Source organism: Papilio machaon, chromosome 10 (genome assembly GCF_912999745.1).
Source record: "Papilio machaon chromosome 10, ilPapMach1.1, whole genome shotgun sequence".
In the NCBI taxonomy this organism is placed as follows: Eukaryota; Metazoa; Arthropoda; class Insecta; order Lepidoptera; family Papilionidae; genus Papilio; species Papilio machaon.
This window is the reverse complement of record NC_059995.1, coordinates 1,816,860-1,843,579: the sequence shown is the minus strand read 5'-3', so window position 1 is coordinate 1,843,579 and position 26,720 is coordinate 1,816,860. Positions and strand designations below refer to the sequence as shown.

Sequence of the window (26,720 nt, the reverse complement as noted above, 5' to 3'; positions counted from 1 at the left end):
AACGGGCGCTACAGGGACGGGGAAACTGCCTCAACAACCAAGGTCTTCTTCCCAGACGTCGTACGCGCGTTCCATGTGCTCAGAAAAATAGACCCGGATCAGGTACTTACCCAAGTTTTCACTGGGCACGGGGGGTTCTCCTCGTACTTGTGCAGGTTCCGCTGCAAGGAGAGCCCCTCGTGCATTTGCGATCCGGGTACCGAAGAGTCCGTGCTGCATCTTCTCACCGAGTGCCCGATATCTGATGCGATGAGGGCCGGCGCTGAAATAGAGATGGAAACTAAAATAAATATAGAAACAATAAGGAAATTAATTGAAAACAAGAAAACAAGGTATAGATTTTTAGAATATTGCAAAGCGTCGGCCCTCCTAGCCATAAATAGAAATAAGAACTAATTAATTTATTATGTATCACATTCGTAGAAGTAAGTTTTTATTGTTTTAACGGCCTTTTTGCATTAGATTTAATAATTTATTGTTTTTTAAAAAATGTAAATAGATATTTTAGCGTATTATTAGTTTAATGTTCGTAAGAAACGGGATTCTTACCACGATTAGGCTGTTTGAAAATAACATCGAGTGCGGACTTAATGTGCAGTGAGAACGCGGACAGTGGTAGTGGTCGCCGAATCAGGAAGAAGGTAGACCGATACGGCTATCTTTAACATTTTTTTTTTTACACTACCGCACAACACCAGTCAACCCGTGAACATGGCGCATGCAACTGTGCCGAAATATCGGGAGCTCAAACAGCCTAATCGTGGTAAGAATCCCGTTTCTTACGAACATTATATTAGTAAAAACCACGAAAGTTTGAAGTTATTATTAGTTTTATGAAATTTTTTAAAAAATGTATATAGATATTTAAATAGTATTAATTTATTGGTTTTACTGTGTTTTAAAGTCTAAGTTTATAAAGAATGTGATATTAATTTAAGATATATGTAATAACTGGTTTTTTTTAAAAATTTTAATAAAGTAAATAAAGAATGATTCGCACCCCAAGTCCCTGACCTAGAACACGTTAGGGGAACGAGAGGGCGGCATAGAGCCGCCCAAAAAAAAAAAAAAAATATCCACCACCCGGGGACGCGCCACGTCGGAGTTCACCTCTCCGCCCACTCGGACAACCGAGCAGGTCCGTGGTGCATTCATACAACATAACCTAACCTTACCGAAACATTAAGCATATTAAATATTGTTTCTGTAGTTACTTAAACTACAGAATATATTTTAACTCATAAAGAAAACGGCTAAAACACTCACGTACATTTGTCCGGTGTCGACACCGACTAGTTAGTGTTTTAGCCGTTTTCTAGTTTTTAATAATTTAAAAGATATTTTGTATGTTCACCGGCGCCATTTTCTTATATCTTCAAGAAACAAAAAAGTAACTATTTTTCGGGTTTTTGGAGAGATAAATGTATTTTCGGAGTTATTCGATTAATTTTCCCGGATCAGAGTATCATGGAGTGTAGCAGTCAGTCGACTTATTGAATTTTAGAAATATTTTCTTGCATGTTGTGTTTAACTATCTAACTTATTATAAGTATATAAACATTTAAAGTCAGACTCAGTCAAAAAGTATAGCACGGTTGATAAATATACGTCCAGTTTAGAGTTTGTATCGGGGTCAAAGTAGAAGGCATTTTACAATAGCACTACCATTGTAAGCCACGCCCTGACATGTCTACTTCGCTATAAAATATTATGGATCTCAAGTGTCCAGGGCTGCCAACATTCATCCCAATGACACTTATCAACTGCTGACTCCTTGGTGGATGATGGTAAAAAAAGATGTCTAACCGTTATATAAACTTGCAGTTGAATTTAGTGGAAAACGATAGTAGCGGAAGAAATGGATTCTTCTTATAGATACAATTTTCGTGACGATATAACTGATGTTAAATATTTGTTCAAAAAATTACTTTAAAAAAAAGGAACAGTCGCGTGATTAAGCATTTATATTATCTATACTAATATTATAAAGAGGAAAGATTTGTTTGTTTGTTTGCATTGAATAAGAACCGAAACCACTGAACGGATTTGAAAAATTATTTCCCTGTTAGGAACCTACGCTATCCCCGGTTGATAAAGACTATGTTTATTACTACATTTTCTTTGAATTCCGCCCGAATGAAGCCTCATAGTAACAGCTAGTTAATCATAAAGAGAAATCTCTTCGCATTAGTTCTGCTTCTCATTTTTAAATCAGCTAGGACCACACGGATTCGCTACATTAAATAATAAAACATACCGTTCTCGTAAGCGATCTTTTTTCGAATTAACACCAATTATCACGGAAATTGCTTCGTTTATGTCACGCACGCACATTTTATCTAATCTTTAAGTTAATAAAGTTCAAATATGTTTAACAAATTTAAGACGTGACCCGATAAATTTCGATGCGCCGTTGTTGTTTTTTTATAAAATGTATTTTTTTCTCTGCGTATAAAATGGATCTTCGCGCCAAAATTTATTGAAATGACAAAGAAGGATATCAATATAAAGGCAAAAAACTTCGATCCGGCTTAAATGAATAACATTTGCCAATTAAAAACAAAACACTACTATGTAGCCACGTGTCTTTAATTTTGTCTTTACTTTCAATTGTTTTGATAGCAATAAAAAAAATTATATTTTCATCATTCATCTTACGGTAATCAGTCACACGATAAAACAGAGAAATCAGTTTATGAATAATTACAAATCAAACTGATTTTAAATAAGCATAAATAACGTGGAATCTTTATGAGAATGCCATTTGCATTTAAAAAAAAGATTTGTCAAGCGATTATCTGACACGCACACGACATCGACCCTTTAAATTTATTATTGTGTTATTGCGAACAATATAAAAAACCCTTGGTACAAAAACTGCGCAAATAAATGACATGTGACCGTCATTTTGCTGGATATTATGTTATCCGGTATTAGTCAGCTTACAGTAACTTAGCGGTAGCATTTTATTAATATTAACTTCGCAGTGGTAGACGTCAGAAACGCCAACATACGAGTATGTTGACCTAACCGACTTGACCGCTGCAATACCACGACCACGCAGAAGTCAAGCGTGAAGTGGAAGCAATTCCGCATATTGTCTGATGAATGTGACTGCCAGGGGCGATGCCAGAGGAAAGGATGGGAAGGGGAATCGGATTAAACAGAGGCGGGAACGCTCAGAAAAGGGAAATATTTTCTTTGTGTGCGTCCGTTCAAACATTCTAATTTAATTCATAAAAACTAATGAAGAGTTGCAAAGAGTTTGTGACAAGGATTTCTGTAATGTCTTTATTTGATAGCTTTCCGCTTCCACACTCGCTCCGCTTATTACAATAGTCTTATAACAACGCTGCCTTCAGCAACAATACTGGCCTTTACTTCTTTTTCTGTCACGGAATCTGGATGGACTACTTTCAAAAACATGCGTTGACCTAAATTTTCGAACACCACCAAATATAAATCAATATTTATATCACCACATGGACAATTTAAACACGATTTAACTAATTATAATTACGCAAAATATTAAGAGTCTCTTCTAATAGTTATTTTTCTTTTTTAATATTAACCTTGTCTATCAAAGCAAATTAACATTAGATTTATTAGAGCATTAACAAAGTACAACACAAAATAAATGTTATTTTAAAAGATTTTGACATGTGTAAGGTTTAGTTTATTAAAAGAATGTATTCTCAATCAATAAGTAAAGCAACTTTTCAGCTAACTACACGCTCTACATATCAAATTAACCGAAACATCAACAAACTTTAAAACTACCAAAGTACTTAATCACCAAATGTATTTAAGTAGCTTAAATTGCAACACATAACAGATAAGCGGTAGGATAACTTTAAGGATGGTTGATGAACACAAAAAGATTTGAAGCCCTGGCTTTTCTATTTCGGGAAACTGGGAAATATATGATAGTGAAATTAGCTCAATCGTTATGGAACTGCACCGTTGAAAACTTCTGTTCCCTTTTGGAGTAAAGGGAAAATAATTTATTCATTAACAAGATAATCTAGATCAAGACCGAATCCTCGAATGAAATTAAAGCTATACGCCTCTCGTATTAAACTATAACCGGTGATTATTGATAATCGATTATGGCAGCATTCGATACGCATAGATGTGGAGAGAATGTGCTGTCATCGGTGCTTATGCGTCAGTGTAGTGTGACCTTTACAGTTGTTATGTTTCTTTCATTACTTAATTTGTTTTAAAAAGTAATCTATTACTTAATTCACATATAAGTGAAAAAAAACATAACCAGTTGTGCAATATTTTAGTCTTATGATTTCTAGATTAAAACACGACAGTGAATAATTCCTTACCTTGTTTAAAAGCTCACTAATATCTCAAAAACACTTGCATCGTATACATTGTTAAATTTTCTTGTTTTCTTGGTCATATTCAGTCAATTTACTTGTTACAGATAAGGTTATTACACGCTGATGTTGACATTTTGATATGAATACGTCAAGTTAATATAATTCGTGATTCACAACGTCGTAGGTGTGACGTATTATGAGTCATCATGTACCGTACCAGGATCTCAAGAAATATCAGACAGGGTGTAAGGTCAAAATTGTAACGATTTCATACAAATCAACAATTGAATTGTATCGGTGTTTTTAAGAAGACATGAAGTCACGTATTATAGTTTTTATTGTATGTTTTTGAATTATGCAATTACTAGCTGTAGCCCGCGACTTCGTCTACATGGAATTAAAAAAAAACTTGATAAATAACCTATGAACACATATAACTTTGGCACTTTTGTAGAATAGTCTGGAACAACAATTCCAGACTATTCTACAAGTTCAATCTACATACGAATTCTATCAAATATAGTTTATTACACAAATATGCGGTTTAAAATGTGTTAATCCTATTTAGGTTTAAACAAGTCAAGTACAACTTAAATCGACATAAGTTAGTTGTTATATTTCCCGATAAAAATATCGTTTTATTGCTTCATACTGCATTACAAATGGCAATTGAAACTTGAAGCATTAAATAAAATATCTCCAAGGCTAGACAAGGGATTGTCTAAAAGGTTTATGACGTCACTAGCTGTCCCCGCGACTCTGTCCGCGCGTAATTAAAAAAAAAACTTAACAAGTAGCCTATGTGTTCTTCCAGACTATGTTTTACATCTGAGCCAAATTTCCTCAAGATCCGTTCAGCCTTGCCGGAGATCTTCAAACAACCAACCATTCATCCATCACTCCAAACTTTCGCATCTATATCTATATATATAAAAGAAAGTCGTGTTAGTTACACTATTTATAACTCAAGAACGGCTGAATCGATTTGACTGAAAATTGGTGGGTAGGTAGCTTACAACCAGGAAACGGACATTGGATAATTTTTACCCTGTTTTCTATTTTTTATTCCGCGCGGACGGAGTCGCGGGTAAAAGCTAGTTTATAATATTAGTAAGATTTTAAAGGAACTGTTTAATCTTTTTCAAATTTCTTCTTTTTTCACTACACAAAAGATTTCAAATAGCTTTGCATTGTATTACTAAAAACAATTGATTTCTTTCCCACGTCAATTTAAGTTCGAAAACATTTCTTGTTGCATTGAAATTGTTAACATTTTATTTGCCTTGTATTGATGTGTACTGATGAAGGTGAGACTTACGTTGGTTCCCTAAGACCTCGGCAGAGGTCGATAATAAATCCACTTCTTTCAAAACATTAAACACCGGTTACCACTATCCGTAGATATGTAAAACAAAACATATTTTTATCTCTATTTTTTTAATGAGAGTAGAGAGGGATGGTATAATATAAGTATTTAAGAAAAAACATCATGTACTATTGAACGTCGATTTTTCATATACTATCTATATTACTCAAAAAAATACAGTTGAACACCGTTTTGTTTAACACGTGCTTTAACCCTTTGACTGCAAATGATTGATATTATGGATATCAAACGTAGTTATAAAAAAGTATGTTTTACCTTGAAATATGTATCACCAAAACTACTTCGGTAGTTTGTTATGTATTTGTCAAGATTTGGGATCCCTACGCATATTTCAATGATCATGATTTCTGTTTGTATCAAATATCTGAGTGCGATAAAAAATTTGATATATGTTCGATATAATTGAAACACTGTCTAACTTTTTATGAATAATGTCTATAAATCTAGGATTAGTACCTACCGGATGTCATTTTTATGTCCAAAATGGAACATGTATGAAAATCCTTAAAGTAAATAATTTGGCATGATTTACTTGTTTGTTACGAATAAACTTTCGTGTTTTTTTATTCATCAAAACAGCATAAATTTAATGAAACATTCCTTGTTTGAGAACATTGACAGTTTACAAAAAGACTATCACCCAAATGTCAGTGTATCAACGTTCTAACTAATATTATAAATACGAATGGATGTATGTCTGGATGTTTGTTATAAGGTATCTGCAGAACGGCTAAACGGATCTCGATGAAATTTGGCATAGACGTAGAACATAGTCTTGAAAAACACATAGGCTACTAATAAAGTTTTTTTTTTAATATCGCGCGGACGGAGTCGCGGGCGACAGCTACTTGTTTTATATTATGACAAATGCCATGAATTGTGGGCGAAACGAGATGAACGAGTGCTACAAATACCGAACTAAATAATATACATAAAATATTTTTTTATTAATCCTCATATCAAAATACCATAACGTAGTGACCAGTGATAAAACTGACCAACCTTTTTTAAGGATTTAATTGATCTTTATTCATTGTAAAAGTCTTATCTTGTTTTTTTTTAATTAAACTAAAGTTTTTATCATAATACTTCCATATAATTATGTAAATTATGTTCTTCTCTTCAACTCTAACCTAACTCTTAGTCTTCAGGTATAAATAATTTTGAGCCTAAAAGTATGATTATCATATACCAAAAATAAATGTCTTGTCGTAAAAGTTCAAACTTAAAATGACCGAATTCTAATACCGAATTCTGTCAAATAAAGGTTATAAAACGCTTCTAGCGTATTTAATTAAGTTTTAAAACATGTTTCTTAATTAACAGATCTATACTGTCCATATAAGGGATAGAATATTAATCTAAAAGCATTGGCACTTCAATATTGACATTTTGGTAACAAAGTAAAATAAAAAAAGGATCAAACGATTGCTCCGGCAAGGTCGAGTTGTCACTCTCTGGCGCGAAACTGGAGCAATGAACAGGTTTATAAGCGCCATATGAAAAATGGACGCATTGCTCATTTCGGTGTTGTAAAATACAAATAAAAAATAATACAAAAAACCAGCAATTTCACGTAACTTCGGAATCTTGCATTTAGACTCTTTTTTCACTAGAGCAGATATCGCGAACCTTTACATCTCAATGTGCCATTTCTTAAGAATTGTTTAATAACGTCATAGACGTGCTATCAAATTTTGGCTTTGTTATTTATATTAACGGAGATTATGTAGTGGATAGATAACTCGCGTACTCACCTCATACAATACCTACGTCACTACGTCACGTTTTTTGAGTATTGCATAATGAATTTTGTGATCAGAGATATGCCCAAAATATTCAGTCGTGTACCATTAATGGAACACGTGCCATTGGTTTGCCATCCCTGCACTAGAGCGTAACATGTGCGGCTAAAAACAGTATTCACCATTTCCACTGACGCTGACGCGAAAGCCTTGAGCAACAAATAGCAGTAACTTAAGACAGCATAGTCGCGCATCTAGTCGCTTAGTAAAAAAACCTATCTATACAACGGTTAAACGTTAGTAATTACTTGGGTATCGTCTTATCTGGTAACTATTTTCCACGACGCGTATTGATAAGTAACATTTAGGTTTTATCAGACCCTAAGCTTTAGAACTAGAAGTCAAATACTAGGGTCATGTAACTTTTATGCTAATATCTGATAACCCACATTTGAAACTGCGACTTAGGACCATAGGTCAGTGAGTGGGTTAACTCGATCTAAGTTACCAAATAGCACATGTAGGCGAGTCACGCTATTACAAGGCTACGATATATCTGATAACACGGCGTCTCCATTTATCATAGCTGTTGGTATGCAGAATACGATGCCTCCGATAGTATAGAAATTATCAAACAATAGTTGTGCATTATTTCTTCATATAAACTCGTATATGTGGATATGAGCGTTGCAAGAGTTTTGTTCAATCGCAACAGTTAGTCAATCGCGGGGATGTCTAATCAGCCTAACTGGAATTATTACCCCATTGAGCCGATAGGCAATAGGCCGATCGATCCGTCTTTGTTTACACACCATTCGCACAGACGCAGAGCTAAGCAAACAGAGATGAAAAGACTACGAAGAGAACAGCTTGAGTTATGTAAAAAATCATCTTAACAGCTTTTTTCAATATAAATGAGATTAAGAACATCAAATTAATGAAAATTTGTTAAAAAAAATTTAGTGAAAAAACGATGATAATATTTAAAAAAATCATACGCTGTTGTTGCAAATATTATGAAATATTTCTCCAAATGTATCTATAATTCAATAAATCGACTGCTAACATTTATTGCAACATGTAACTTTCTAGATCGAATGCATGACCAAACAGCTAAGCCCTGAGACCTACATGTAATCCATGAGTTATTTACGTGTAGTGTACGATTTAATGACAATTAGCATCAGGTGTGCCCGCCATTTCAACCACCTGCGTCATTATATTGAAATTGTATTTGTTCTGTAATCTTAGTACATATGTGAATTTTCTATACGAAATATGGAATGATTGTAAGGACGTAAACACATGCACAATTTTTTTAATAAACTAGTGCATGAAAATGGTTCCACTTTTGTTGAGAGGTGAGGATAGGACATGGACTCACTCCAGCCACTCCAACTCAAGAGAGGTTTTGTCGATATCAGGGGTGGCCAACCGTACGATGTAAAACATAACGTAGCGGAAGATGCTCAGATGCGCATGCGCATGAGCACTGCGCTTACTACAATATAAATAGGTAATTATTAATTAAGACTAATTGTCCATTTTATGATTAGCCTTTTAACATAATACAACAATATTGTACTGGACTATGTTGTTTCATTTGAGATTTCAAGAAGTTTGCAATTTTTACATCGCACAGGGTTTCGTTAGTAAACAGTAGACCTCTGGCCAAATCAAGTTAACCACCCCTGACATTTACATGATTCAAATATGGCGGCTTATGGCTACAGTCAGGAAGATCCACGAGAAAGCTCGCGCAAAATAAGAATTTATATAGTACAAAATATATGTTAAACATGATTACCAAATTCTACTAAAATATACTACATAAAGAACATAAAAGCGATTGTAACATAATTTAAATATGCAAGTCAAATTATTTGATATAGTTTTGTGGGACTTTGTTCTAATCCCAAGGATAACAACGTGTATTATAAATAAATAAATAAATAAATAAGTGGAATCGCAATATCTTTACTAGTCTAGTCTATTAGACCTAAATCAGACTATCTATAATCTAGACGATAATATTCACAATTTCTCAACATTTACACACACGGCTTAATAAAGCGGGACAACGTGTGTGCTTGTTGCGAAATACAAACTAGATTCAGTTTGGAAAGACTAATGTTTGTTATATGTCCCATTCCCATACGTTTTCATAATAATAATGCTTTGACAAATCTTAAATAACAAATGCCAAAACAAAATGTCGCAAACACTATCAAATGTACGAAAAGTACAAAGCTTACTAATATTATAAATACGAATGTTTAGATGGATAGATGTTTGTTTGAAGGTATCTCCGGAACGTCTCAACGGATTTTGATGAAATTTGCCACAGATGCAGAACGTATTCTGGAAAAACACTAAGGCCACTTATTACGTTTTTTTAATTCCGCGCGGACGGAGTCGCGGGTGACAACTAGTATTTTATAACGACTTAAGTCTAGAGTCTAAAAAATTGCAATATCAATAACTTCTTTTTTCTTTATATGACTTTATATATACTTTATTATTAACAATAAAATACCACTGGCAAGTGTGAAGAAATAAACAAAAATAAAAAAGTAAATACTATTACCGTGGGTTTCTAAGGCCAAAATCCACGTTTAAAACATATTGTTATCTCTATTTTGTCAAAGATAATGACAGGGATGACCATATATTTTATACAGAAAATTTGGTCTCAGAAACCAACGATTAGTGATATAGAGTAATTAATTCGTACCAATTTAAGACATTCACATGTATTTTATCTCACATGAGACAGCAATTTTAAAAGTCATGTATCACACGTGCGGTACATTTATATCGGCGGACAATTTGACCCTAACCTAAGGTCACAAATGTCGACCTCGTCTCCCAATCGACTCACGATCACTGCTCCGATAATCTGACGCATTGATCCACTTATTACAAAGTTGAGTAATCATTTTTTTGACGTTTCAATAAAAGACTTACTTAATTTATGTGAGTGTAAATCTTAATCTTAATATGCGAAATTTTAGATGTATAGATGGATGTTTGTTAGAAGTTATTTAATTTAAAAAACGTTTCAACGGATCTTGATGAAATTTGGCACAGATGTAGAGTATAGTCTGAGAGAACACATAGGCACTTACAAAGTTTTTTCTAATACCGCACGAAAGGGGTCGCGAGCGATAACTAGTATGCATAGGTGGGCACAGTTAATCGAAAAGTTAACTTCGTTAATCGTTAATTCGTTAAATAAAAAATTAACTTCGTTAATCGTTAAAGCGTTAAATTCTCGAAAATTTAACGCAAGTTAAAGTTAATCGTTAACAGTTAACCATACCAAAATTATACATACTAATTTCACACTTATTGTGGCGAAACTTGTTTAAAATATTAATTTCATTATACATTCTATAACACATTAGTATTAGAGACAAGTATGAATGCAGTATAGTATATTTCATTACTAGTGCCGGAAGCCGGTTCCGACAAATGTCTACTGTTGACCATCGGAACAAATTGCAATGACGAAACCGTCACATGTATTAAACAAATATTTTTTGTACAGTTGCCAAAAAATGAAGCAATTTAATAAAATAATAAAAACACAATAAACTCAACTAACTAAAATGTTTTAAAAATGGCGCCAGCCGTAAAAGAATACAAACAGAGATTTTTTGTTTTCTTCACCCATTCTGGGAAGGCAAAGGGAACTATGCCCAAAAGGCCAAGTCTTCAGTAGATTATTTTTATTGATATGAAATGAAAATGAAATTTAATGAGATGAAATAAAGTCAAACCTAACCTAATTCATTGAATCAAATCATTAAATCTGATATTGTAACAAATTAGGAGCTTCTTTTTAGAAATATTTGCATGAATCATAAAAACTTCAATTATTTTTTTTTTTGTAAAAACTTCGTGGTTGGTTTTTTCTTTATAATAGACATTATTTTGACAGTTGGGAAAGAGAAGGCACGAGTTTGGAAACGATAAAGAAAAAGCACGAGTAAAAAAGTGTTTTAATATAATTGCTCAAAAAGTGGCGTATTGCAGGGACGAAGAGCGTTCGGAATGTGAGCTATTACATTCTCTTGCTTTTATATACTACTCGTAATGAAATATACTATTTCGAACCTCCTTTTTATTTTCTCCTGTTGGTCACTACTTTCCCGGACGCTCAGATGCATCACACTTGCACGCGAACTTCACATATATCAATTATCAACTCGTTCGTTCACCATTCGAGTCGCCGACAGTCGCCCAACATAGCTGAACTTACGAGCGTGGCGTGGCGCGTAATTTAAACAAAATGACAGCACGTCTCCAAGTTTCTAATTTAACGATTAACGGACTTTTTTAACGGAAGTTGAGTTTAACGGAAGTTAACAAAAGCGTTAACACTTTTTGAAGTTAACTTAAAAGTTAATCCGTTAAGCAAAATGTTAACTTCGTTAATTAACGATTAACGGATTAACGAGTTAATGCCCAGCTCTGCTAGTATGTATATAATAAGTGAAGTTATTTCGTTATCCTACAGTAAAAATACTTATTCTTTGACACTTAAAAATATTAATTTGATGTTTTGAATGCAGTGAGTGACATTTGCATTGATACATATGTTTGTCTCTTTTTGTTTCAAGGAGAATGTGAGGGATGCACAATTTTCAAATAAAAATGCAAATATCTGTGAATTATTTTATTTATTAAATAAATAGTTTTTTAATCGAGATATAAATGCTTTAAGATCACTAAAATTAGTCTTAACAATTTAGAAGTTTTATTTGATTTATTTCTATTTTTATTTAAAATAATAAATAATAATAATCACTAGAATATAAATATAATCGCTAATAAGTAATTAAAATTATCGCACTAAATACGGCCTACAAAAAGAAATACTTTTAAATTTGATGTTAAAAAAAAAGAAAAAAAAACGAAATTGTTAGATTACTTTCCATTCTGGGATTTCATCTACAAAAGTCTGACTAAATATCAAAATGGCGACCGCGCATTTGTATTTGTTTTCACTGAATTATAACGTACAATTAGTAAAATATTAACACATTATCAGCTAATATGATTTTTATATCAAAGTGAACACTCCAAACATTGGCAATGAATGTGTTAAAAAAAATCAACGTTTTTTTTTCAAACTTCAACCATCTTGATTCTGAAGTTGTTTCAATTGTTTGAGTACGGTGTCGAGAAGCTTTCGTCTGTCTCTTTCGTTCTTCTTTAGAACGGAGAAGACAGATGACTTCTGTTCTGCTTCTTTAAGTTTCTCGAGTAACGTGGCTGCATCACGCGGCGTGACTAGCGCGTATTTACCCCCTTCTATGCCTACGTCGTGAAGATATGATGACCAATCCCATCCGGTAATTAAGTCCAGAAGTTGTCTGTTGGTATGTGTTGCCACATTAGTAGAAGTATTAGATAACAATATTTAGATACTTTTTCCACTAAGATTACTCATAAAAATAGCTGTCATGTCACACTAGTGGAACATTGATCTTAATTACAATACATATGGTCCGGGAGCCAGCGACAGATTTTCATGACCAAGTCTCTCCCAATCGAAACTTCGTAAAATGCTTAGGGGCTTATACTATGAATACTGGCGACCGTCAGCTGCGACTCCGTGGGTGGGGTGGGCAGTGGCAGCCTCCCACGCATGGAGAAAAAAATTTTTTCAGAGTATAGTTTATGTAGTATTTTAAAAGAAAAACATAGTCAGCTGACCATAACACGGTGGATTATACGTCAGCTGGCTCCTTGAAGATGAAAAAAAAAATTTTTTTTTTCAATGATTTCCTCTCAACTAAAAATTTACCTGGTGATTGTTTATATGCTACTATGAATGAAAATTAATGTGTCAGCTTGCTGTATCTCAGTGGAAAGTTTGTCAGCTGGTACTGCTGGCACTTTCAAGAGAAAGCTGTACCGCAACAGCATCTATGACCTACTGAAACTTGATGAAAATTTACCAGAGAAATGTTAAAATACTCCAGTAAATAATAAAAAAAAAAACCAGCTAGCTGTAAGTCAAGGGAAAAGTCGTCAGCTGATAAGTTCATCATTCATAGTAAAAGTCCCTTATCCATTTTACGAAGTTTCGCTCGAGAGGAAATAATTGACCGAAAATGTACCTGGCTCCCGGGCTAATAGTACATAGTAGCTAAAAAAGACCTTAGAAGCTAGTAAAGACCGATATTTTTTGAGCCTTATTACTAGACTATTCATTGACCGATATAATTTGATCTACACCTAGATCTAATACCAGTTCAATTCAGGGTTCACCTTAAAATGGACAACTTGTCTGTTAACATACAATATAACTTGACCTATTACGAGATACAACATCTATATAACCCAAAGCTCACCTTAGACTGGAGAAGTGTTCAAGTAATTCTCCTTCCTTAAGACCTGGTACCGGCTCTCCGGCCGCAAACTGCTCGCACTGGATTACATCCAGATCGAGCTGGTACAGGGCGCCGGAGGAGATCTGCTTCACCGCGGGGTCCATCAGTAAGTTACGCAAACGAGTTGCTATACGGTTTGTTGCTGCACGAACTGCGGCCACTCTATAAACGATTATCGAGTCGTTTTTTTATTTATTTATATTAAACAGGGTACAATATACAAAGTTACAATAAAAGTGTGGGTTTGGATTTTTTTACAATTGTTAGTAGTTGTGCTGAAAATAAATTGAACGAACGAATGAATGAGTGAATAAAAACCTGGCGCGTTCCGGAAGCTGTTCCAAGGATGTAAGCACGCCGGACAAATAGCTCAGCATATCTGTGACGAATGCTGAAGCCTGTCCGGTCGGTTCCACTGTTATAAAAAAAAAAACTGGTTAATACCCCGTTGTATATATATTTTAGCTAGTCTTTAGTATACTAACCTAATAACCAGTCGTAGTTCTCAAGGTCGAGGAACTCGTCTACTTTCTTCTCCAGGTTGTTGCAGATCTGCTGCTCAGCATCATCACGCGCCGCCTGGAACATGCTGCCCGCCGCCTACACAATAATCTTAACTTAAATCAAATTAAAAATTTACAATCCAAAAAATTTAGACTACAATAAAAAAAATTAGGCTATAATAAAAAAATAGGCTATAATAAAAAAATAGGCTATAATAAAAAATATAGTCTATAATAAAAAAATGTAGACTTTAATAAAAAAAATAGGCTATAATAAAATAAAATTAGACTAATAAAAAAAATTTAGACTATAATATTTTTTTTATTATCTTTCACATAATATGATGTCTGCCTAATATTAAATAAATAAATAAAAACACGTTGGTTTTTTTATATAACATCTGGGGACTTACTGTAAGTCACTAAGGAGAGACTTAATATGGATTTAGTGCGAGAAATCTATACTAAACGACTGCTAAAGAAAATGTTAAATAAGTTAAAGTGCAGTGTTTATCCCTTTTCTATTAAGTTACATGTAATACTTAGATTTACATTATTTTTACATAGTAATAACTTTAAATTTACCTGTGTTGTGACCAGTTCAGAGCCAGTTATGTTACTAATAAACTCGTAGAGGAAAGATGTAGCATCCTCCAGATACTGTGTATCGACTATAATCTGTCAAAAAGATGAAAAAAATAATATAACGTAGTCCACAAAAATAACATTATTATAAATTTTGAAACTTCTAACCTAAAATGATAGTAAAAAAAGCATACAATATGATTCAACTTTTTTTTACCATACAATCTTACTTCTTACTAATATTATAAACTAGCTTTTACCCGCAACTCCGTCCGCGCGGAATAAAAAAAAATGCACACGATAAAAAAGTTCCTATGTCCGTCTCCTAGTTCTAAGCTACCTCACCATCAATTTTCAGCTAAATCAGTTCGACCGATCTTGAGTTATAGTGTAACTAACATGACTTTCTTTTATATATATAGAAGATACGAATGTTTAGATTTTATTTTTTTTTATTTTTTTTTGGAAAATTTACACTTACACAGTTATACTTTCAAATATTACATGCCCCGCAAAACTGCTTACGCAGTTTGACTGCAGGTCACTCGCTTTACATTACTTAAATGGATGCATGGATGGATGTTTGTTTGAAGGTATCTCTGGAACAGTTCAACGGATCTTGATGAAATTTGGCACAAATTTAGAACATAGTCTGAAAGAACACATAGGCTACTTATTATGATTTTTTTTAATTCCGTACAGACGGAGTCGCGGACGATAGCTAGTCAGAAATAAAGTCATTACTTAAGTAAAATTTGTATAATTTATTTCACCATCATCATCATCTCCCTGACCTTTTCCATCCTCCAAATTAATTTATTTGCCGTCATCTAGATTGTCACCCCCTTCTAAATCATACTACACACATTCTCCTTGCCTCATGCGATTCTCCCCCCCCCCCTCTCTAAAAAAAACATTGCCATACCTTTTACTTCTCAATTTTTCTACTACTGGTGCTACTTTCAGACTTTCTCTAATATACTCATTTCCTATCCTATCCACTCCTATTTTTTTATCATTCAATTATAATACGCAGTTGTACTATGACGTCATCACTGAAGTATCACGTTATTGTGGTCACATTATCGCAGTACCTGGACTAGTTGCATCAAGGGCAATGGTCTTCTGAACAATGCAGAGAGACATCCAGTGAAGGAGCGGCTGAGCAGTAAGGAGGCGGAGTGTCTCGCCTGAGCCGCGCGTCTCCCGCCGCCCAGACCTAGACCTGCTGAGTACTTCAGCCAGGCGTAGATGAACTCTTTCACTTGTACATATACAGCAGGCACTACTGTTGAGAATGGGAACCTGGAAACCGATATATACCGTCTTAACTAGCACAAGACGAGACCAGTCGAAGGAATAATTGAAGGTAGTTCCGTGGGAATAACAAAAAAGTCCATAGAGAGGGTTAGTTTAATCAGTATGGGACTCATGTAAGGATAGACGAACACCAAAAAGCATGAGCCTGACACATCGGATATGTAGCACCCTTGTCTGACGGTGTCCAAAGGCATTTTTTCTCTCAATAAAAAAAAAAACACTAGAAATGTGTAGATCAGCACTGACTTGATGTATGTACTACAAGCAAGCCACAAGCTTATCATAACTATATACTGGTACTAATTGAGCTGATCTACGAACCGGTTCATTGATCAAAACGTGAGCTGATCTGCAGGTCATCAATTTTAGTTTACCATGACTAGTTAACACCTTCAGTGCCACCGACTCGTTTGGCGAGTTCATTTTTTTAATATCAGCAAATTTTTGTTACCTTACTAATATTTATCGTATTATTCCAACTAAGTTCTAGATTTGTGCTACCGTTTACGACAATAGTCAAATAGTGGGAATCGAACCCTCAACCACTTGAATAACGCTTATTATTAAATAGTAACAGTGTGGAATGTGTTACTACTAGTACTATTAATGATAGAGAGTTGAAGACTCACTTTCTTGGAAACGGTTGAGTTTCCAATTCATCTCCGTCATAAGGAAATGTGTCCATAACACCATCGTATTGCTCTTGATCCGCTACCTATGAAGACAGGTATAGTTTATGATTTTTTTTTATTAAAAACAAAAAAGAATGAGAGGATAAAACATAAAAAAACATTCACAACAATAACGCATGTCAAAATTCGAACCAAGACCACAAGATAATTCGTACTCTTAAGAATCAAACTATTAGAGCGTCGTACCTCAATAGGCAGGAAGGCGGCATTATCGAGGATATCCCTGAAGACTCCGACCCAGCGCTGCATCAGCACCTCCGTGTAGTGCTCCGCCATCTCCTGCAGCACCGGCGGCAGCGGCTCCGGAGGCAACCCGTAGCATCTGCAGTATACCTCATCTCAATACAACAATCAATTATGTAAACTCTACAAATTCAACATAACTCTGTAAAGGTTAGAAATCTCTCTTTTTTAAAACATAATCTTATATATAAAATTCTCGTGTCACGGGGTTCGTTCCCGTACTCCTCCGAAACGGCTTGACTGATTCTCAGGAAATTTTGTGAGCATATTCAGTAGGTCTGAGAATCGGCCAACATCTATTTTTCATACACCCCCTCCTCCCATTTAGTTTTTTTTTTTTTAACTGCGCTTGGACGGAGTCGCGGGCGACAGCTAGTTATATATAAAAAATAATTGACAAATTTGATCAATTTATTCGTCAAACAAATCAACTACAAATAAAAGAGTCAAACCAAAGCGGTATAGTATCAAAGAATGAGACAAACACCTAAAGTAACAGTACAAAATATTGGTATCTCTACTTTTACAATGAGAATTAGAGAGAAAGAGAGAGAGAACGAGAGAGAGAGGGAACGAGAGAAAAACATTCTTTACATAATAATTAGGTAACTTTAACTATGAATACTTACTTGAGAGTATTAATAAACAACATTATTTGATGTTTGATACTCAACATTAGAGTTGGATCAGTGATAAGTGACGTATTAGTTCTCAATGTAGACGCCACTTTACTAACAGACATGCTCCATGTATCTAATAACCAGTCTTTGGAGACCAGACCAGCTCCGGTGGTTAACAAATGTTCCTCTAATATGAAGAAACCTAGAACAGCACTTAAGTAACTTTTCATTCCTTGAATTGAGTCGTGCAAGTTGCCTACAGCCGGGATTAGAACTAATCGAGCTTGCTGTTTACGTTGTGCTCTGAAATAAGAAATTGAATGTGAACGATTCATTCATTCATTCATTAGTGTGTCAATTCATCTGGAAGAACTTGACAGTCAATTGAGATCTTTATGTATATTTTTCTTCATATTTCTTCATTTATAAGTGATCTAAGTTATTGTTCAACTCACTATAAATTAATATATTAAAATTGAACATAATATCATCATCATCAGCTCACTATAGTCCCCACTGAGGAGTTTGGAGCCTACACTAAGTTATGGATAAGTAGGCCTAATATGAAATAACATAATATGTAACTCTGTAATTCAAAAAAATCTAACTAATTTACTTCTTATTAATATTATAAATGCGATTGTTTAGATGGATTGATGGATGGATGTATGTTACAGAATCACTCAACGGATCTCTATGAAATTTGGCATAGATGTAGAACATAACCTGAAAGAACATAGGTTACCTATTAGTTTTTTTTTAGTGTGGACAACAGCTAATATTTCTCATAAAATAGCTCACCTGTAGTATTGAATGAAATCATTCTTAGCTCCAAGAACGCTATGTATATGAAGACATCTATGTAAAGGACTGAAGTCCACTAGTTCATGCGGACATTGCGGACCAATATTGTCTTTCCCTAACCCACCCATCATTTCTGTAACAAAATATCAAAATAAAATCAAAGTATTAAAAAAAATTATATTTTCACAGAATAAAAACTTTCTCGAAAATCACTATTAAGAAATTAAGAAATAATAGGCACTATTTTTTTTTTTCAAATAAAACAAATTAGTACATTTACCTTTTTTATTTTTAACAATATTTTCTAAACTTCTTCCGAGCATATCTTGAGTTTGTTTTAATGCCATTGCACCAACCTAAAATAAAATTTAAAATTCTTGAATGCAAAAACAATGTCTACCACACTTTAGTCGCCTGAACAAAATGTATAACATCAGTTCTGTACACCTAGCACTGATATTTGTGACAACCGCCATCATATCGTCTTTTTTTTTATAAGAGAAACTAGCAGCGGGGACACCAAGGTGTTTATCGACGCCCATTGAAATCTGCAATACCAAAGTAATCGCAGATGCGTTGCTGACCTTTGAGATGGTGATACACTCGCTTCCTAAAGGAACCTAAGTCGTAGCGTTGACAAACTTTGAATTAAAATGTATGCAGCACACCTATCGGGCGCAATGGGGGTACACCAAAAATCTCATACTAATTTTCATATAATAAAAAGGCAATTGTCACAAATATTTGTGAAAGATCCACTGTAAATTATGTATCATACAAAAACAAAAGACTTGATCATTAAAAAAAAGTACAAAAAACTTTCTATATATATAAAAGAAAGTCGTGTTAGTTACACTATTTATAACTCAAGATCCGTCGAACTGATTTAGCTGAAAATTGATGGGGAGGTAGCTTAGAACTAGGAGACGGACATAGGACTTTTTTATCTTGTGTGCTTTTTTTTTATTCCGCGCGGACGAAGTCGCGGGTAAAAGCTAGTATAGAATATAAACACTATTACATACCTGTGGACTTAGCTTACGTATGTTCTCTAAGAAATCTCTCAAATCAGCCATAGATGCATCTTGAATTGCTTGTCTGAGTCTCGGTATATCTGCTGATATCTGAGAACACCATTTATACGGTCCCACACGGGGTAACAATACATGCTCTAGTTGTTCTAAAGTTTTCAAAGCCGGGTAGTACCTGGTGATTATAAAAAAGTATAACATAACTCACAAAACAAATACAAAGTCCTTAACTAGCTGTCACCCGCGACTCCGTTCGCGCGATATTAAAAAAAACATTATAAATATGAATTCAAAATTTAATATATGGCCCTTTGCAAAATTGAGTTTGACACCTCTGATCTAAACATTCACATTTATAATATTAGTAAGATTGAATGCTAAGGCAGTCCCATAGCGTAGGATTCTGAGTTTAGCATGACTCTGAGATATTAGATAGATAAGAGGCATGTATTAATTAGTCATGTTTGTTATAAATATTATAAGATCAATTATAAGTTGATTATCACCTCTTAGCATCAACTTGTGTCTTTAATTTGGAATATGTAGTGAGTAGTGGTAGACAAAGTTCCATCTTTTCAATTGTAGCTGCTATATTCAGCTCAACTCTACGGGCCCTTATTAGTTCCTCTGCTCTTGAGCAAAGACCTAAAAATATAAGACGAAAAAAATAATTATCCATCCCATTGTTTTTGATCAAATGATTTCGTAAAAGAAGTACATCGTAACATATTCATTTAATAGTAAAATATGTGATTAATTATAAAATGCATGTTAACAGATTTAGTCACAAAAATTTACAAAACTTACTATCAGTTGTCTCTTTAACATTAGAGTCAACATTAGATATCTCTGCATGCAGCTCTTCAGCGTGAGACCTCACTTGTAACAACTCACGTATTGAATCTATGAAACCCTGGAATTATAAATGTTTTAATCTTTTTATTTATTTAATGTACATTTTATTACACTCTAGAGCAGCGTTTCTCAAAGTGGGCGATAAAGCCCCCTTGGGGGCATTTGAAACCTAGGAGGGGGCGAGAATGGGCCCAAAAAATGGGGGGCATAGAAATTAATTAAAGTTCACCACTTATGAGAATTTCTATAGATAACTATTTCTTCAAGCAAATAAATTGGTCTAAAGTCATGTATGGACAAAAGTCTTTACCTGATAATAGAAATTGCACAATTTCTCAATCTCCTTGTCATGCTGTTTAATTCTTTCATCCAATTGCTGTAGAAACGCTTCGTGACCACCTTCCCCTTCGTACACTGACCGGAACGCCGGGCCCCAGTAGTCATCTATACCTTCTATCTCCTATCACATGCGGATATTTAACAAATAAAACAAATAGGTACATTGGTAACTAAGCATACTTCAAATAATACTAGACTTGAAAGTTTTAAACATTAGTAAGAATGTATATAACTTAGTAACAATAATAATGACTTTATTTTACTTTTGTTCACAAGTTTTTGTATAATAAAGCAGAAATTTAAAATATTTGTGGGTGTTGTATTAGAAACATTACCTGAATAGTAGCGTTAGTCATTTCAGGTGATTTTTAAAGCAAATAAAATGAAGATCTCCGTACTCCGTACACTATTTACATAACAGTAAATTAAATATAAGCCTGATTTATTGATATGTATTGTTTTTTTTTAATCAAAAACTATAAATATCAACGACCTAAAACTTTACTTTCTTGACAGTAGCAATGACAGTAACTGTCACAGGTTGAACCAACAAAGACTAAAACTATTTTGACAGCTGACACTTTTTCCAATAGTAAGAATTTTTCTTGGAGAAAATAATCCTGCTTGTCAATTCTTCTTTCTATTCTACTTTGTCCCTCTTCTTATTGTTAAGTCTTCCGTAGGATCAATGTCTTCTCTTATACTTATTCAAAGTGTATGATGTAAACTTTTTACTTGAAACTATCAGCCATAAGCTAATGTCATTGTCAATCAGTTTTTGTTAGTGTCTTTGTCAATGTATGTAATGTAACCAAAAGATATAACTGTTAATTTTAGCTTATTAAAACCTTATATTCTTTAAAGGTTTTGTCTTATTTCAATTTAATAAGCTAAAATAAAGCAACATGGACAAATATCTTCGCCCTGAAAGGTTTGATATCGACCCGTCAGATAGCTCTGGTACGAGAGCTTGGATACACTGGCGTAAGACTTTCGAAAGCTTCATTTCCGTGCAGAAACCGACCGCTCCAGAAACAGATGCACAGTCGGTTCCTCCGCCAGAAAAATGGGACTGCATAAAGTTTCAGCTTTTAGTAAATCATATATCACCAAATATCTATACATATATAAGCGAAGCTACGAACTACGAAGAAGCGATCACTATTCTGCAAAAACTGTATGTAAAACCAAAAAATCTGATTTTTGCTAGACACATGTTAGCAACTAGGAAACAACGACCAGAAGAAAGTATTGATACATATTTACAAGCTTTGAAACTACTTTCAAAAGATTGTGACTTTGCGACTGTTGATGCAGAAACAAACAAAAACGATAGCGTGCGTGATGCTTTCATATCCGGCATATCATCGCATAAAATCAGACAAAGGCTTTTAGAAAACTTAACTCTAACACTTGATCAAGCTTACAACCAAGCACTCTCTCTCGAAACTGCAGAAATCAACTCCCAAAGCTTCAATACTCTGTCTTTAAATGTTGTTTCCCCAAAAGAACCAACATTAGACTGTCCAAAACCACAAACTAAGCACGACGAGACCTGCTCTTCTGTTAATAATCCTCGACGTCGAAAATGTTTCTTTTGTGGGGGACAAATACATCCTGGTAAGAACTGCCCTGCATTTGAAAAGACTTGTCAGCTCTGCAACAAGAAGGGGCACATTGCCATTGTTTGCAGAAGCTCTTCTAAACCTATAAATTCTATGGTAGAAAGGACTGAAGATCTTTCCGCTTGTATCACTGCAGCATCACCTTCTTCATTACGTAAAGCTACTGTACCCGCTTATATTCGAGGAATAAGAGCAGAAGCACTTCTCGACACCGGTAGCTCCATCAGTTTTATAAATGACAGTTTTGCAAGACTATACGGGTTCAAAAGAAAATCCTGCAATCAGACTATTTCTATGGCCTCTCTTAATCATACTTCACAAGTAGAAGGTCAAACTTTGCAAACTCTGAAAATCGGAAATCATACATATGATAACGTGAATCTTCTTATCGTGAAAAATCTTTGTGCTGACATCATTATCGGCCATGACGTCCTCGAAGAACATTCATCGCTAGAGTTCTCTTTCGGTGGACCAAAACATCCACTTCAAGTATGTAACGTGGCTGAAGCATCAGTACCAGCTGTACCGCTTTTTGCGAATGTATCTCCCAACTGTAAACCTATTGCTATTAAATCTCGAAGGCACAGCAAAGAGGATAGTGAATTTATTACAGAGGAGATCAGAAATCTTATAGCAGAAGGGGTGATTGAAGAAAGTAAATCACCATGGAGGGCCCAAGTCCTAATAACAAAAAGCAAAACTCATAGAAAACGCCTTGTGATTGATTACTCTCAGACAATTAATCGTTTCACGGAACTCGACGCGTACCCTTTACCAAACATTGAGGACTTAGTTTCGAAAGTGGCAAAGAATACATTTTTCAGCCTAATAGACCTGAAAAGCGCATATCATCAAGTACCTATACTACCCGAAGAAAGGAAATTTACCGCTTTTGAAGCGCTGGGAAATTTGTACCAATTCAGGCGTATTCCTTTTGGAGTAACAAATGGTGTTTCGAGCTTCCAACGAACAATCGATTGGATTATAAGAAAAGAGAAGCTTCAAAACACATATGCGTATCTTGATGATATAACTATTTGTGGCCGTACTCTTGAAGAACACGATCATAACTTAGAAAGTTTTGTGAATGCCGCAAAGAAATACGGTTTAACACTGAATATACAAAAATGTAAATTTTCTCAAGAGTCAATAAATATTCTAGGCTATAATATTCAAAACCACATAATCAAACCTGACAGTGAGCGACTCAAGCCACTGATTAATTTGCCTCCACCAAGCGATTTACCGACCTTAAGAAGGACACTCGGCATGTTCGCACATTATTCTAAGTGGATTCCAAACTTTTCTGAACGGATCCACTCACTTGCTAATACGACAAATTTTCCGCTCACAAGCGAGCAAATTAAATGTTTCGAAGGCCTGAAAAATGATATCGCAAAGTCTTCTATACATGCAATTAATGAAAAAATACCTTTTACAGTCGAAACTGACGCATCCGACCATTCTATTGCGGCGGTACTCGCGCAAGATTGTAGACCTGTAGCATTCTTCTCGAGAACTTTGACTCAAAGCGAACGAAACCATTCAGCTATAGAGAAAGAAGCCTACGCGATCGTTGAATCTTTGAAGAAATGGAGACATTTCCTTATTGGTAGACACTTTAAGTTGGTAACTGATCAACGCTCGGTTTCTTTTATGTTTAATATGAAACATTCAAGTAAGATAAAGAATGAAAAGATTCAAAGATGGCGACTGGAACTTGCTGCTTTCAAATACGATATTATATACAGACCGGGGAAAGAGAACTATGCTGCTGATGCACTATCCCGAATTTGTGCCACTGTAGAAACACGTACTGCAAAACTTTTCTCGCTGCATGAGGCTCTTTGTCATCCAGGAGTAACGAGAATGTTTCACTGGGTTCGCTCTAAAAACCTACCGTATTCCATTGAAGAAATCAGAACAATGACAAAATCATGTCGAACCTGCTCTGAAGTAAAACCTAGATTCTACCGAAATACCTTTGATGACCAGAGAAAACTTGTTAAAGCGACGGCTGCTTTTGAACGCCTTAGCATAGATTTTAAAGGACCAGTTCCAACAAACAATAATAACAAATTCATACTTACCGTAATTGACGAATTTTCACGATTCCCGTTTGCTTTCCCATGCTCAGATGTAAGCTCGAAAACAGTGATCAAACACCTTAACAACTTGTTCATGATATTCGGCATGCCTTCTTACGTACATTCAGATCGCGGAACTGCGTTTCTTTCTGCCGAAGTACAGGAATTTTTACATGTTCGAGGTATTGCCACTAGTAGAACTACAGCTTATAACCCTCAAGGTAACGGTCAAGTAGAAAAATTGAATTCTACACTTTGGAGAACGATTCTTTTGGCGCTGAAGACGAAGAATCTTTCGGTAGAAAATTGGGAGCAAGTATTACCACAAGCCTTACATTCAATTCGATCATTACTTTGTACAGCCATAAATTGCACTCCACATGAAAGAATGTTTAGACACCCACGAAGATCTACTAACGGCACTTCTGTTCCATCGTGGCTTACAAATTCTGGACAAGTCTTGATAAAGAAATTTAATCGTACAAATAAATATCAGCCATTAGTAGAAGAGGTTGAATTGATACACAGTAATCCTGATTTTTCATACATTCGGTTCCCAGATGGCCGAGAAACAACGGTGTCGAATCGTCATCTAGCACCATTGGGTTCAGAAGGGGTAGATCTGCGAATAGATAATGAACACACTACTGAATATCATAATGTCGCAGAACCACTTCCGGAAACAGAGGACCAAAACTTGGAGATTCCTTCATCTAATGAAACGGGACCTGTGGAACTTGATAATAGCAGAGAGCTAGAGACCGAGTTACCATCATCACCACCGTCGGAGCCAACACTTCGTAGATCTGACCGCGTCCGTAAAACACCAGAATTTTTAAAAGATTATGTTTTAAAATAGTGCGGGAGAATGATGTAAACTTTTTACTTGAAACTATCAGCCATAAGCTAATGTCATTGTCAATCAGTTTTTGTTAGTGTCTTTGTCAATGTATGTAATGTAACCAAAAGATATAACTGTTAATTTTAGCTTATTAAAACCTTATATTCTTTAAAGGTTTTGTCTTATTTCAGTGTATGTTGAGGAAAGTCTATAAAGTAAGATAAACTAAAAATAGTGGTAATACATTATCACGAGACAAGTAACGTTACTAGAGATGGACTTTCATTGAATATTGGTACCAGCGTTCGGAACCGTACGATAATTATCGTACACATACGATAATTTTGTGCCTACATACGATGTACGATAGCATATTATTATCGTACGCAGATTGTACGATAATTTCTATCATGATGCAAAATTTGAGAATTTATATTATTTCACTCATGCGTTGATAGTCTAAACCGCAGTAGCATGATTTTATTTTGTCCAATAAAATCTTGAGAAAATACCGGGAAATACAAGTTCTTTATTCCTATTGGTCCTTACGATCCGCTCTACTAAGTTTCACCACTGCCAATACTGTAACTTTATCCAGCGCCTGCTGTACACGCTTTCTTATTGGTTAGTATAGCATCTACCAATGCGAACAAGAGAATATAAGTTCGATATTTCGATATTTCGACTATGTTCACACTTCATATGTATCGTATATTTTGTGTAGAAAAGTTGGCAGTTATTTCGTTATATTATTATGATTATATGTCCGTATTCGCTCTGACAAACGGAATTATTCAAATTAAGTGAAGAAAGAAGTAATTTTCTAGAGCAGCAAAATTTTGATCATACACTCGGAGTGATTGTACGATAATTTCGATCCATGTACGATAATTTTACGCCCCTGGTACGATAGTCAGTCCACTTCAAGTTGCTAACGCTGATTGGTACAAGTATGATATCAGTACCATTAGCTCTGACGTAAAAATTCCAAAAAATATATTCCATTGCAAAAAAAATAGATGGTTATGCAATTAAAACTAGACCTATAAAACTACTTAAGAAAACTACTCCAAACTTTGTCCTAATACTTTTTTCCTAATTAGAAAGAGAGATAAAAACCGTTGTTGGGTGGGTGGTCACTCAATATCATATCTGTACCTGTGTTCGGTATAATATAGTCACATTCACGTTACATAGCAAACTAAATAAACCAATTTTGTTTTAGTTTAGTAGAGTTGTAGAGTTGAGGCACATCACTGTTTCATGCTTATGTCAAAATACACATACAATGTATACGCTATCTAC

General features: G+C 34.7%; 2 protein-coding genes across 2 annotated transcripts; one reads left to right on the top strand and one right to left on the bottom strand.

The window, feature by feature from the left end:
* Nucleotides 1-12,583: 12,583 nt before the first annotated feature.
* On the bottom strand, nt 12,584-21,371 carry LOC106713366 (exocyst complex component 6). The gene is made up of 16 exons (XM_045679658.1): nt 21,198-21,371; nt 20,834-20,983; nt 20,476-20,581; nt 20,175-20,313; nt 19,663-19,843; nt 18,918-18,993; nt 18,635-18,770; nt 17,843-18,136; nt 17,157-17,292; nt 16,908-16,993; nt 16,053-16,263; nt 14,959-15,051; nt 14,356-14,470; nt 14,189-14,285; nt 13,832-14,032; nt 12,584-12,847 (listed from the first exon to the last, which is right to left on the bottom strand). The coding sequence occupies exons 1-16, from the start codon at nt 21,216-21,218 to the stop codon at nt 12,607-12,609; spliced, it is 2,283 nt and encodes a 760-aa protein (XP_045535614.1). The 5' UTR covers nt 21,219-21,371; the 3' UTR covers nt 12,584-12,606.
* A 215-nt stretch (nt 21,372-21,586) lies between these two features.
* On the top strand, nt 21,587-25,433 carry LOC106710659. Its single transcript, XM_045679773.1, has one exon. The coding sequence runs from the start codon at nt 21,768-21,770 to the stop codon at nt 25,431-25,433; it is 3,666 nt and encodes a 1,221-aa protein (XP_045535729.1). The 5' UTR covers nt 21,587-21,767.
* The last annotated feature ends 1,287 nt before the right edge of the window (nt 25,434-26,720 follow it).